We start from the raw sequence: 15,246 nt of genomic DNA on the forward strand, positions 1-15,246 counted from the left end.
TCTTCTTTTACTAGGTTATTTCTTTTGCTGTTCAATATTCGAGAGAAATTTTTAGGGCATATTATGTAGCTGCCCAATACTCAATGCGCGATCTTCTTTCCCTGGGCTCTATTGGCTGTTATGCGATTAATCAAGCGAAACTTCTTTTCAGTGAAAACATGCTTATACGTGACCATAATTTTTTTTTTTAAAATGTACGCGTCTATAATTTAATAAGAACAGTTCTCGTACTTTGGTACTACTCGATTCTATTGGTTGTCTCTGCACCAATCTCCGGCCTTCATTCGGAAAGACGACGACGATTCGGTCTTATCAAAATCCAGACAGGCAGCCTTGAGAAACGAGAGGTATAAAATTACACGCGCACTGAGAGAGAGGCCATGGCCCCTCCGGTGAAGAACGCCGTCCAGGCGGCGGCGGCACCGACGGAAGAGTGGTCCTCCCAGCCCGAGGTGACAGCCGCCCACCCGCCGAAAAACGCCGCTGGCGACGGCGATGGACGCCCCATCTCGACTGTCCTCATCATCATAGGTATTGAACTCAGTTTTGGCGCTCTCTCTTTCCTTGATCTCGACCTCGGGCTTTGTTTTTCCTGATTCAATCTTTCCGATTGGGCTGCGATTGGTAGCGATGCAGACGGAGGCGCTCCCCCTCGTCAGCAAGTTCCATCTCTCCGAAGACATCGATGGATCCCTGTGAGTTTATATGGCTTCTCTCTAGCTTTGAAGTACGAAATTTGATTTCTTATTGCAAACAGATAGTAACTAAATTCGTAGTTAGGGTTATTTTCCATGGTCGATTTGTTATTGGTTATAGGGGTTTATGTTGCGTAATTTCAAGGACCCCACTAGGCCCTTGAGGATGCTGGACATTATTGGAACCTTACATAATATAGTTAGGATTTTATAGTTTATGGAATGTTTGCATTTCATGTAATAAAAATGTACCATTATAATGATTTCCCTTGATTAAATCTGGACAGGGAGTTTGACATAATATGCAATGAACAAAAACCCTGGTTGTTGGCTAATATGATATTTGATGAATAGCAAACGAGGATTATTGGAAGCTATGAATCAATAACAACATAATCATGGTTAGGACAACCTTATCTATTTCAGTCAGTCTTATGGTTCCTTATATCCCTTTTGCTTTCAGTAGCTAAATTCTTCTCCGCAAGGGTGCGAAAGGCTTGAAGGAAGAAGTGAGGGAGTTTTGCTTAATAGGGTGAGGGGCAATTACTTGGATCATATAGGTCCCTTCTAAAAGATCAATGTCTTCATGTGTCAGACAGTCCCAAGTGTCAACAAAATTAGACATGTGAAGTATGTCTCAGATACTTCCAGCTTTGTGCCCTCGATTTTCCTTGGTGCAGATACCTTCTAGTAGTGTTGGATCATGTAAACTGGTGAACTTGACATTAATAAGATAAGAAGTGAGAAGAAAAGAAAGAGAGAGTTAGGAAAAGAGGGAGAAGAGGATGAGTAAAAAAACTGCATTTGTTTTTGGAAAATGAGAGTGGAGGAGGAGATGGCTTAGTGCAGTGATGGATTTTTTCTTTAAATAAAATATTTTGTCATTGTGCTTTTGTTCACTGTCTTCTCTTTTGCAACGAGAAGATCCTCATGCTTAATTTTACATAATGTTATGCTGCTCCAAAGAGCTCTTTTTTTCTCCTTTATTGCAAAAATTTACAAATGTAAGTAAACATGTCTGTATGCAATATGTAACCAGGATTTAGTATAGAATTATTTGACTTATAGCTTATTAAGAATTTTGTTATAGAAAATGCAAATAAAAATATTTTGAATCTAGTTCCTGCCTATGTCCCAGTACCCTATCAGTTTGCTCTTATTGAATCATACACCTAGGCATGTGTTCATCCAGTATTTCTACCTGCATCCATAAATCTGAAACATTTCTGGCTGGTATACCCTGTAGGTGGCTAATACGTACTTTAAAATTCATCCAGTTCCTTTCTAGTAATTTTATTGTCACGAACTTCTATGAATTTTATACTTTTTTCTTGGATTCTAGAAAGCCAAATGTCTGTATGTACCTAAGATTTTGGTATGAATTTGAAGACATTGGTATAAATTTTCTCCCTAGAAAATTTGTTGTTTGCGGTTCTTACGCAATTTATGATCTATAATTGTTTGTTATTCCACCTTTTTTTTCTAACCTAATTTTTTCTTTTTAAATTTCTTCCGTCTCATATAACAGGTTCCCAAAAGGTGTTCCATGGGTCAGGTACCATGGTATATACAAGGAACTGCATATAAATTTAGTCTGGACAGGGAAAGATTCAATTCTGGGTAAACTTTTGTAATCCCTCCCCCCCCCCCCCCCCAAAAAAAAAAATTATAGATGCATGAGCCGCATGATATTGCCCAGATTTTTGTTTTGTGGAGTACCAGCATAACATAGAAATCTCCTAAGAACATATGCAACTCCCCTATAGATCCCTTGCCCCATCCAGACACTCGGGATGGCGGGGTGCCCCGCCATCCCTCCTATATCTAAAAGCTTGCTGAGGAGGAATATGAAAACTGTTTCCTGCTTGTTTATATTTTTGTTTTACTGAACAGGTTATTTTTTCAATTCCTTAACGAGCCTTATTCATGGATTGATCCCTGAAAACATGGAATTAGAACATATGGTTACTTTAGCATGGCTTTTCTGCAAGAGTTCAGTAGTAGTGGCTGGTTAAATTACATTGCCTTTAAGTTCCAAATGCAATGTCATATTACAGCTGGATTTTTCCCTCATGGAGATTTCCTTTCTTTTAGATATTTTCATGTTCACATGGGGAAAAAAGTTCCGTTTTACATATTTTTCCATGATCTGTTCTATATGGAGACCAAAACGCGCTAAACTCTCACAAGAAGATAGGATGTTGGGTTGATGTTGTACAAGCATTGTTTACAAGGTGGTAGATTTTAGTATGTAACTTTGAGAAGATTTTAAGCTATAATGCTTCAGCAGTAGTTCAGACTGATGCAATTGTGCAGTGGGATAAATGAATTTAAATTATGGTACTATATCTCTAGACAAACTATAATTGTTTAAGAATCAGCACTTTTATAGCAGTCCCTGTAAAATTTGTTGTGGATGGCCTATGGAGCAGGTTTTTTTATTTTGGAAATTTATATTTGTTGGTTTTGTTAAACAGATGGTTGGGCCCTTATATTTATCTTTAGGATATTTGGCAAGCTACTCGATGGCAATTAAGTGAAGAGCAATTCACCTAGGAATGACAATAGAAAAAACTAAAATCATTTGAAAACATTATTAGTGTTGCTAAGTAACATCTTTAATCTTTTTTGTGGTCTTGTGTTTTCTTCCCCCTGATATGGTTTCATATTTTCTTGTACAGTTGAGTTCTCAAAATTTGTTTGTGTTTTAGCAGGAGTTGATAGTATAGGCACAATATCAGCATCTCTTGTGACATATGCTTCTATACAAGCCTTGAAGCCAGATCTTATTATCAATGCAGGTACTGCTGGTGGCTTTAAGGTATGTTTATTTTAATTACTCCTTGGCTTGGAAGTCACCTAGAATCTATCTAAAATATAATTAACAGCTTTCAGTCGGTATAGCTGTCAAACGACAAGTCATGATGAGATGTCTGAAGGAAGAACTCAGTGCTCAATGTCATGTTAATGCATGAAAATTTTGTCTGATCATTTGAACATGATTCTTAAGTTATTCTTTACACGAATGAAGGACACTATCCAACCAATGCCTAGTGTGAATATCAGGACTATGGATTAAGTAGGAGCCCCAGTATTAAAATCCTAGGGAAGACATCAAGAATCCATATCGTTCATAATATTTTTAAAACTTTAAAGTCTTTCAGATGCCAATATCCTTTTTCCTCTTTTTGTTGGAATTGGGTGAGCTTTTGGGAGGGGAAGGGGCGCAATCATGTAAACTTTTCTCTTTTGGATTAATGCTTGTATTGGATTTGTTGGCAGATCTTTCACAGCCACTTGGTCTTAGCATAGTTGTATTATGGACACTCATCTAGTTGTCTCAAAATGAAATGCTGATGGATAGCATGCCTTTGGGTTGAAGGACCTGAAGCAAGTTATATTTAAGGAATCTACACTTTCAGTATACAATGTCATTTCAATCAAGTGTATTTTCAATGCTATAATTTGTAGAGAGTTTGTGGATTTGTAATTTTGGAGCTAGAGAGAAAGCTACCCCTATCCAAAAGTAAGGAAAAATTAAAGGAAAGTTATAAAAAGATCACGGATCCGTTTAAACTACCACATCATTCCTCTCCTCCTCTCCCACTTCCATATTAAGAACTGTGAGCTATTAACCATTCAACCTATATACATGGAATAGAGTGTCCCTTTTGCTTCTTCATTTAATGTTGTGCCAAGTATAAAGAATCAACTCAACTCAACTAAGCCTTAATGCCAAACTAGTTGGGTTGGCTACATGAATCCTTTTTCTCCATTTCGATTGATTTAAGGCCATGCTTTCTTAAAGATGTTGAGACATTAAGCCCTACTTTACTATTTCATCCCATGTGATTTTTGTCTACCTCTATACCTCTTATTCTTTCTATATGTGTCTAATCACTACTTCATACTGGTATATCCCTTGGCCTACATTATACGCATCCAAACCATATAAGTTATCCTTTTCTCAATTTGTCCTCAATTGGTGCTATCTCCACCCTTTTATGAATGATTTCATTGCTTATTCTATTGTTTCTTGCATTACCATACATCCATCTCAAGTCTCAACATTCTCATTTTAGCCACGCTTATCTTATGCATGTGTTAACCACCCAATATTCTGTACCATAAAGCCCATTTGGCCTTATGGTTGTCCTTATGTTCTTTGCTTACTTCGGTTAACCTATTTCTCTCATCTGAGCATGATCAAGATTGCTTGAAAAATAAAAATGATTCTTCATCCTAAGCCAAATGGTATATTTCAGTTTTTGAAAATTGCTAAGAAATTTTGTTTTGAAGTAAATGTGCAAATGATCTTCAAATGTGTCAACTATCTAATTTCTTTTCCTGTGCCATTGTTTTATCATCTTTATTCTTTGTCTTCTAATTGTCTAGACTTCTTTTTTACTATGTGTATACTGGATTTTGAATGCATTAAGATTCTCCTAAACCATAATAGGTTATATTTGGTCAGGCTTCTTGTCTTGTTACTTTTCCTCAACAATAACTTTCATGTATTATTGGTTGGCTGCAGATTTCAATTTCTATCTAACATTTTGTTAATCATAAAATAATCAGATTATACAATGAGACTGAAAATTTAATTCTTGGATATTTCAGGCAAAAGGAGCGTGTGTTGCAGATGTCTACCTTGTGTCAAATGTTGCTTTTCATGATAGAAGGATACCAATCCATGTAGGGTTTTTTTTGTGTATGTTAAAATCTTGTTTACAATGACTAGTCCTCCCTGAGTTCGTTGATACAATAAAATTTGGCAGCAGTCAAAACTTAGTTCTTTTGTTTTGTTTGAGGAATTTTAGATGAACAAATTTCTTTTGCCTCTGTTACAGATGAAGTCCTGGAACATTGTATATTGTCAAAAGAGGTCATTTTTTAATTTTTAATTTGTTATTTGGACTGGATGCTATTGTTTGGTGTCAAGTCACATCTTGTATAGATGCACCACTGAAAGTAGAATCTGAATTTTTACATCAACAAATATGTATATCCTTTTATTAAAACTGGAAAAATGTTTTAGCAGTTTAGTGGATTATTTCTTATATCTATCAGATAACATAATGTTTTACGAAACTTGGTCCATATTCTGTTGCATGATACAAATTTATATTATTCAAAGTGGAAAATATATTTTGGAATATAGCAAGTATTGAAGGACCACATGATCACTTAAAATTACTAAAATTACTTGTCAGTTTTTCCTATTCATAAATGGTGGCTTCTATGATGAATTAAAAATTATTCAATTATACAAAGCTAAAGAATGTAAATGTGATTGTTGATGAATGTACCCTGATGCTTCCTCCACTTCCTCCACATCCTTTACTGATATTTGTAGCTTCACCATCTCTGAGATTATTCAGATGAGCAACAAATGAGAATTGGAGTTGATGTGACTAGGGTTAAAATTCATTATCTTAGGAAAGTGTGGAAAATCTAAAACTTCAAGTGAAAATAATTTTTAATACTAGAAGAATTCTATTTTATTTTTTTTGAGCCAATGTTCTACTAACATATATTTAGCTAGGGACCACCTAGCCCTAGGCACTTGTTGGGTGCCCGAGGAAAAAAAGTATTAAGTATAAGAAGAAATCTATAAAACACTAAATCCAAAAAAAAAAATAATCATAACATAACAAATAAGATGTAGCAATTTGATGGAAAGTACAAATTTGGTGACATTCAGTACAAATTTATAAATCAAGGTCATGCTTCATATTGAAACATAAGGAAAAATATTAAGTGGTCACCGAGGCATCTCCTTTCTTTTACTCATTGTTTCTATCAGATGTGGGGCTATTATGAAGTGAGCAAAAAGCAAATAGAATGGATTTTTTTCAGTATATATATATATATATATATATCACTGTAGCGACCTTTAGTACCATAAATGTGTGGGAGCATATCTGAGTCTACATGCAAGGAAGTGGGCCTGTTAATTTTTTTAAGCAGTCGATGCAAGACGAGTTTGTAGGGAGATTCCAAAGTAAAGAGAGGGGGGGGGGGGGGGTTGGTATCCTAAGTGAAGGATTCTTGTTACTAAGATAGGACCTTTATGCAAAGTGTGCTGAACTCATTGCACAATCATAATTAATTGAATACAAATGGGGAACAAGTGGAGAGGACAAAGAAGAGATGTAAAATTCATATGGAAGTTAATAAAGCTAACATTTTAGTAATATTTGAATCAAGGATTGAAGTTTGAGTCTGTTTCGGATGTCCTACAACAGACCAGTGAGATGTTAGGTTCTAAGATAGTTTCGAGACCCTAGTACATGAAAAACCATATCATTTTTAGAAAAAGAATGGTGACCGTGGTGGCCGATACCACCAAGAGCCATGGCCTGCTAAGGTTATGAAGTTCCTCTCTTTACATCTGTTAGAAATTATGTGTTTGTAACTTCAAAAGCAAGGTCTACTGTGCCGATACTAGAGTCCGTACCGATCGGCCGGTGGCACAGTTTGGTATGCCCCCTTGCTGGGCTTGTACCAGGCCCATACCGACATAGTAGAAAGGGCGAGGGAGCAGGAGACAGAGAACGAGAGAGAGGAAGAGAGAGAGGGGAAGGGAGAGACAGAGGTAGGGAGGGCCATCGGAGGACTTTGGATGGCGTCCGAGGGGCCTCGAAGGGCCGGAGCAGGGGCTTCACCCTCTAGACTCCTATTTCGAACAGGAGGGTGGAGCCCCTGCTCTGGCCCTTTGGGCCCCCCCGGCGGCCCTCTGTCCGTCTCCCTCTCCCTTCCCCCCTTACTCTCTCTTTGTCTCTTTTCTTTTTCCTCTTCCTCCATCTGTCGGTTTACCGTTTTGAATGCCGGAACTATCCCAATCTGCCACCGATACGGCTCGGCATGCCTCGAACCGGGCAGCTCGGGACAGTTCCATATTCTTTGCTCAAAAGTTTCTCCCAGTCCCTTATGACTTCATATCTATGTAGAAGTAGGATCCTGAAATATTTGGATTATGATTTGATTCCTAATTATATTTATTATTTCAATATTTATTCAATATAATTAACTTACAATTTAATATTTCTTTTTTTTACTTAAGATTAAAGTAATAAACATATAATCTATCATAAACATCTCTCTCTAAATCCATCCATCCATTTGATGTCGATAGTTGATAAAGTAGACAACAAATGGATCATACCTATTCTCTTGTTTGTGCTCCCTTCTATCCATAAGATAATGCATGAAGTGTTCTTTTATTCTTATGAAAAGCAAATGACAAATCGAGGCTTGGGAGGGTTGTAAAAGTGGGATCAGGCTAATGCATGAACCTTCCATTCAATCTAATTTGCCATTCCTTTATTGTCTATTAAAATGATGATCATAATAATCATGTGATGGGCCTAGCCTGAACAAGAGAGAACAAAGACAAATTTAGAGAGAAACAGAAATTAGGAGTGCTTATTCTATTAATGAACTTTAAATCCATCTTTATCAAATGTTTTTTTTACTATTTTTTCACTAATTGACTAGAATTTCATTTGAATCATGTTGCTTTCTTTCCTTGTTCTTGCTTCCAAGGTAAATCCATCTTTATTTCTTAATTGTTACGAGGAAAAGATATTAAGCATAAGCCTTGGTTCAGTTGAGAAGGAGAAGAGTATAAAGGAAAAAAATAGAACTACAGGAGAGAGGAGCGGAAGACTAGGTACTCTAAGGTACAAAGGTTCAAGAGAGAGTGTGTGAAGAGGTATGCGAAGTTGCAAACCGTTCCTCTTTTTTTTCATTATCCTTGCACTCTTTCTCTCTTTATCTCTCTCTATCTCCCTTCCCCTTCTCTAATGAGAAGAAGTGGATTAAGCAAACCCTTCTATCTCTTCTTCTTTCTTCCCCCTTTTATTCTTCTCTTTCCATGGATAAGGCAACACATTCCTTGTCTTTGGTAGGTGTGATCCAGCCTTGTACATGAGGTGGGACTAAGTTTCACCGTCTCGGTATCGGACTCCGTACTGGTGCCACACTAGCACACTATCGATACGGTACAATACGTCACTTATTTGGAGTATCGAGTGTTAATACGACATTCATACCGAGTACCGATACCAAACCGGTACGGTATGGTATGCCTTGTACCGTCCGATTTTGGCCGATACGGCGTACCATGGGTGGGACACTTATGGACATGTGTTGTATCATGCCAGGTGCAGATACGACAAAAAATGTGAAATTTGCTTTGTCCAGATAATAATATCTATATTCTCGATTGTGAGTTGGTTTATGACTTGATCAATTTTTTTTATGGGCTTTTAAGGTTTGTTTATATAATAAGTTAGGATTAAAAGATATTTTTAAGGGTTTAATATTTTGGGATTTGGCCTTAGCCTCCAAGCCAAAGGCCCGAAATGAAGTCTTATGCCAATACATCCTCTAAATACAAGACATAGCCAAAGGTGCCAGCTTACCAAGCTTGTAAATGTTTGGTGTCTATGCCAAATGACCTAGGATCAAGTCCAACCTTTATCAAGGTTTAGGGGTTAGAGGTATGTTGAGGAGGCTACCCCCATTTTGTAGCCCATTGCTTATGGGCCTATTCTACCGAAAAAGAGGATGAGGTAGAACATAACAAGAGAAGAGAGAAAGAGAGGAAGAAGAGGAGAGATAACTCGGGTCATGGACACAATAAATCCAATATCAAATAGGTGTCGGTAAATCGTCATGGGCACAAAATCCTCCATTAATCCTAAATTATGACAAACAAATCCTAGAAACCCTTTAACAATTAATAAAAGCAGCACACAATAATAAAATACAAAAGAGTTGGCACTATGGTGAATCAGCAGCACTAAGCCATCCCAGAAAAGGATTAAAGTCCCAATTTGTTCAACCATCCTAGATTGAACTGGTGAGATGCTAGTTCTTGGACGAGTTTGGGATCTTGATACTCACACAATTGGTTGTCTCAGTTGGTATTGGCTAATGCAAACCATGATAGCTAATACCCACGTACCAAGTTCTGGATTGGCCTAGCATTATGATAATTCACTTGGTTGCCCTCATTTTTTTAATGGTTTTCTCTTGTTTGTTGTTGTGAATGTTTGTTTAGAAGCTTTATGGGATTTTTTTATCATAATTTAGGATAACAAGATGCTTTTGAGGGTTTGGTGTTTGGAGTTTTGGCTTTAGTTCTTAGGCTAAAGGCCAAAGGATAGGTCTCATGCCAATACATGCACTGAATATAAAACATAATAGGAGATGAAAAAGGAAGGAGAGACCTCATATTGGTGTTGGTATCAATATCGGCACCACAAGCCCTTTCATGGGCTCAAAAGGATTCCCTGATCTTAAAAGTATTATGCTGAATTACTAGGATGTCTATCCCAAGTGTCGGGACGGTACTGTCCCAACTCAATCCTTGATAGGATACCAGGTCTAAAACCGAGATTTAGGACCTTGATCCCAAGTTTCAGGACGATACTTTCCCGGTACCATCTCAACCTAGTCTCGAACCGTTATTAGCTCAAATTTTATAACTACCATCCCTTATATATGTAATGTATATGTATATATGTGTTTGTATATATACATACGTATGTACATAAGTACATACATATATAGTCTGAGGACACTTTTCTTTTCTAATTCACAACTACAGAAAACCAGATCAAGATCTATACTCTTAAAATTTAATCTAGTTCCATCTGGACAAAAATAAGTAATGACCAAACATAGCTAAGGGAGTTGTTCTAGATTGTCATCGTCACATCTTGGAAAATGGTATGCCATCTAATATCACTCTTTCTATCACTGTGCTGCATATGATATGGAGATGTTGGAGCAGAAGTTCAAGACTTGATTCTCTTGTTGAGAGCATCTGATTTAGCAACATGAAGGAAAATGACTAAAGAGATTAAATGAGGAAAAAAGATTATTTGGTAGAGGAATTCCATGGTACAGAGATGAAATTCAGCATCTATTTCCGGTCAATGATCATCTTCCTAGCCTTTTTCAATTAATATGGGGTTGTCAACTATAAAACTCAATGTAGTGGTCTCAGTTAAAGGAGACTATCATTATGCTTGGCTATTGATGCCAACAGACCAACTTTTATATGTATATCTGTGCATGCATGTGTGTTTTTGTGGTTTATTATTGTTCATGCTTGCACGCATGCATGCATGTCCTGGCATTGTGAAAAGTGTAGTTAACAGCAGTAAGCAAGTGTATTACCTCCAGGGATTTGCATCATCTCGTTTATGCCATTATTTTTTCGCAAAATAGCAGTGTGTTGAATCTCTCAGTCTACAACTATCATGTAATTTCCTTTTCATTTTACTGATCAAGCCTTTGTTGTAAACCTTGATTTATGAGGTGGGTGGGGAAGTTTCTCATATTTGATATGGTAACATATTAAATGGTTTTCTTTTTTAGTATAATTCACAATACATTGCCTAATTTTTATACTAATGCAGGTTAATTATTTGTATGGAATTGGAGCTCGGCAAACCTTCTCTACTCCTAATCTTATTGATGAACTTAACTTGAAGGTGCTTACTTGTTACCCTGATTTGATCTAATACAACCATAATGATAACCATCCAGCCTTCCCCCAACTGCTTGGCATCAGTTTTATGGATCCTCATTCACCAACAAATTCAGATCACTTTGTAGTTTTAGACATACTTTTATGGCCGGCTGTCAATCTGATATCTACCCTCCATATTTCTTATATGGGCTTGGGATCGGCCATGGCAATGTTACAATTTAATTTTAGTATATACTTTGTATTCTGAGAATTATACCTTAGAGACATCTCAATTTATATCTTCATGTCTAATTACACATACCATGAAAGAGTTGTGAACATCACAACAAAGTATGTATCAGTATGTTTAACTAGCTCATTTAGTTTGTTCATTTTTAATTTTCCCTAGTTTAATTGTGCATAACTTTTTGTTCCTTTCTTGCCACAATGCTCAAAAAATGAGTATTCTGAGAGGATCCATGTTAGCCTTTGGTCAGGAAAGATGGTTGTTTCAAAATTAATTCTCCATCTTCCTCATATTTTGAGTATATAAAATATATTTGGCATAAATGGCAATGGGAAACTATTTTCACTTGTTGGCTTTTGTTGCCATAGACCATCCTAAATGATTTCTCCTGAAGTACTTATTGGAGTTTCTTTTAACTCTTTCTTTGTTTTGGGGTGGGTGGGAAGGGGCGGGGGAGGTAAGGGAGCGGACATACTCTTAACCAATGATTGCTTGTGTCATCACAGGTGGGAAAATTGTCTACTGGTGATTCCTTGGATATGTCCCCACAAGATGAAGTATTAATTCTAGCAAATGATGCTGTGGTTAAAGATATGGAGGTATGATCTTCATTAACCCCATGTCTCTGCCCCTCTTATTTGCATAAAGCAAATGTTCAGAGCAAATACATTTTAGGAATCACAATTTGTATTTTTTATTTTGCAAGAGTAACTCTTATGCCATGTTTGGTTTGTAGGAGTTGGAAGGTAGGAATGGGTGTTAGTTTTCCATCCCATGCATCCCATGTTTGATGACTCCTCTGGATATGGAAATGTTGATTTACGAGAGTATTGAATTCTCACAAAAAGGGATAAGACCATACCATGGGGGACTTGGGTATTGTTTTCTCAGGTCCTACATATGTATTCGAGTAACAATAATTTTTTATTTATTATATTTATTAATATTATTTGTATATGAAAAATATATTATCTATAGAGAAATATAATATTGCATATTTTATCATATTAAATTATTTATTTAATAATATTCTATTATTAGTTATATTATTACATGATAGTATATTAGTTTGTATATTGAATTATTTTATATTATCCAGTTATATTGGTATGGTAATATTATTATACTTATTATATTATTGTAATATGATTATAATTATTACAAATTTTATAATTAATATATTATAATATAATAATTAAATTTGCATTATCTTTATAGTCATTGTAATAATATTAAAAATTAGTATTAATATTCATAATACAATATAGTATTATATTAAAGTAGTTGTACTAATGCATATTATTATAATAGAAGATCAATATATTATTATATGAATGATATTAATAAAGTGATACTAAAAATTAATATTCTTCAAATTAATATATATTATGTTATTGTAGTCATTATTCTAATATTATGAAAATGAACATAATATATCATTGTTTAATATTGGTGATATTGATATTATTAGTATAATGTTATTAGGATAATATTAATACATTATGATTATATTCATAATTTATAGATATTTAATTAATATAATAATATTAAAATAATATTTCTAAATAATTAATATTATTGTATTATTTTTGAAAACTAACATGATATTACTAAAATATATTAATAGTGATATAATAATAATATTATCAGTATTTAAATATTAATATTTATTATGATCAAGGTACGTTGTATCGGTACTGGACCACTGGTAGGCATACTAGTTGCCTACTGGACCCGTACGATACCGGTCCAATTGGTATTGAGCCGGCCAACGGCGCGCTGTGGTACAACCACAATGCCACAGAATGGCTTTAAATGCCACAATGTGACAGAGTGGCATTAAATGCCACAAGTCCGGTTCAGGCCGGTACAGGCCACGTACCGCTCGGTTCTGGCCCCTATGGAACCGGAGCCGTTTTTTACCGCCATACCGTGCAGGGGCCGGAACCGTTTTTCACCGCCATAACGTACCGGTTAGAGACCGGACCGGATCGGTACGGGTCAATTCAGCATACCATGATTATAATAATACATTAGTATTATATTTTAATAATATTATTGTATATTATATCACTATTAGCATTAGAATATTGTTAGGACTTAGGACTATTAAATAATATCATTATATTATATAAGATATATAATTATATATTAATAAGATATTATTTTTCACGGTACCATGTTTGCTTCATTCCCTAGACATTACCTATACTTGTTTAAACACAGGAATCAGACTTATCATTCCCAACAATTCCTAGGAGTAGAACTCCTGGGAATGGGAAAAAAATTCCTGATTCCCATTCCTGACAAGCATACACAGCCTTAGGGAGGAAGTAAATAAGGATCATGATATCAAGAATGTGTTTAGTTAAGGTTGTTTGGGAAGTCATGACGTTGATAGATCAAACAGCTGTATTAGTACCGGTAACATTCCAATGCAGAGCTGAAAACTTTATATGTGTGCTCAGGAAGGGGTAATTTAACTCTATAAGTAGCAAAATCTTTTTGTAAACATTTCTTGATTACTTCCTTGTGAGGAAGTGAAAGTAGCATGCATGATGTATTCATGGTTCCCTAAGGATCTTTACCGTCTTTTGGTATGTATTCCCTGGCTTCTCTATGATGGTGGTTGTCTGATCCAAGACAACTTCAACTCTGAGAACTTGTTTGTGTTGTGATTTTTGAAGATATATACACATTCCTTCTGATATAAAATTTTGATTTAACCAAATAAGGTGAATATCATTGTCAGTGTCAGCTCTTTGGAGGTTATAACTAATATAGTCCGTTAAACTTAGCTGTCCGGGCTTGAATGTTAACATTTTTGCTAGATATTAACATCTACCTTTTTATCCAAAACTCTTTTTTTTTATTTTTCAATTTGTATTTTATTTTGGATTGTAAAACTTATTCAACTTAGTAGTTGCAATGTAACTATGCTTTTGAGGTCTTGCAGATTTTTTTTTGTCATCATGAATTTTCTTAATGTCATTATTGACCTTACAAACTATGCAATCAAGATTTGTAATCTTAGTACTGGACCGTACAAGTACTATGTTGGTACAGTGTTGGTATGCTCAGTATGGAGTTTGGTTCGGTGTATCGACACTCAATACGCTTTCTGTAATGATTATCAGTTTAGTACTTGTACAGTACAGTATGGCCAACAAAGGGTGATATGCACCTGTATTGCAAACTTTGTGTGCTGGTATTTACAACCTCACAACCACAAGAATCTATGGCAACATGCAAGAACTAAATAAGGATTTCAAAAGATTCTAATATACTCTAGAGCAAGGTATGCCATACCAACCCGAATCTGGCGGTACGCGGCGTACCGTACTGTATCGGTACCCGGTATGGGTGGCATATCGAGTGTCGGTACGGGTTCTGGTACCATACCATACTGACACCTTGCTAATGTGGCACCGGTACGGGGTCTAGTACAGAGACAACGAACCTTGCTCTAGAGTCCATGAAATGGAAATAATAGAGATGGAATTTCCACAAGAATTCTTGCATGGTTTGTAAACAAGAGTGTAAAGATGCTTGAACCTTTGTTCATTTCTAGGAACTCTTAGTTCTTAGATGCTCGTCACTTAGCATCATCTTTAGTTATTTTAGGAATGTAGGAAATCTATAAGTTTATGAATCACATTTGTGACAAAATAAGTTCAAAGAATTAAAAGAAATTGCAAGGAAGCTTTTTATTCTCACGTAAGAAACTTTGATGCTTTAGTGGGTCTTAATCCAAGTCCAAAGTGCCAGGCTTTAATATCTAGTATGGAGCGTGCTTAAGGGTCATGAGCAAGGTC

At 35.8% G+C, this 15,246-nt stretch overlaps 1 protein-coding gene across 6 annotated transcripts in view; it reads left to right on the top strand.

The window, feature by feature from the left end:
- The first annotated feature begins 244 nt into the window (after nt 1–244).
- Nucleotides 245–15,246, top strand: part of LOC103722735 (5'-methylthioadenosine/S-adenosylhomocysteine nucleosidase-like) — a 16,798-nt gene continuing 1,796 nt past the window's right edge. Inside the window, exons 1-7 of one of the 6 annotated variants that reach the window (XM_039128928.3) lie at nt 247–531; nt 629–695; nt 2,224–2,315; nt 3,377–3,516; nt 5,316–5,390; nt 11,132–11,206; nt 11,938–12,030. In XM_039128928.3, coding sequence (XP_038984856.2) covers nt 381–531; nt 629–695; nt 2,224–2,315; nt 3,377–3,516; nt 5,316–5,390; nt 11,132–11,206; nt 11,938–12,030 — 693 coding nt within the window. In that variant the 5' untranslated portion in view covers nt 247–380. Of the gene's footprint in view, nt 532–628; nt 696–2,223; nt 2,316–3,376; nt 3,517–5,315; nt 5,391–11,131; nt 11,207–11,937; nt 12,031–15,246 lie in introns of all 6 variants that reach the window. The other 5 variants (XM_039128923.3, XM_039128931.3, XM_088721593.2 and 2 more) reach the window with 5 other exon arrangements.

This window comes from Phoenix dactylifera, chromosome 5, assembly GCF_051530095.1.
Source record: "Phoenix dactylifera cultivar Ajwa chromosome 5, Ajwa_hap1_PhDact_Kaust_v1.1, whole genome shotgun sequence".
Taxonomy (NCBI): domain Eukaryota; kingdom Viridiplantae; phylum Streptophyta; class Magnoliopsida; order Arecales; family Arecaceae; genus Phoenix; species Phoenix dactylifera.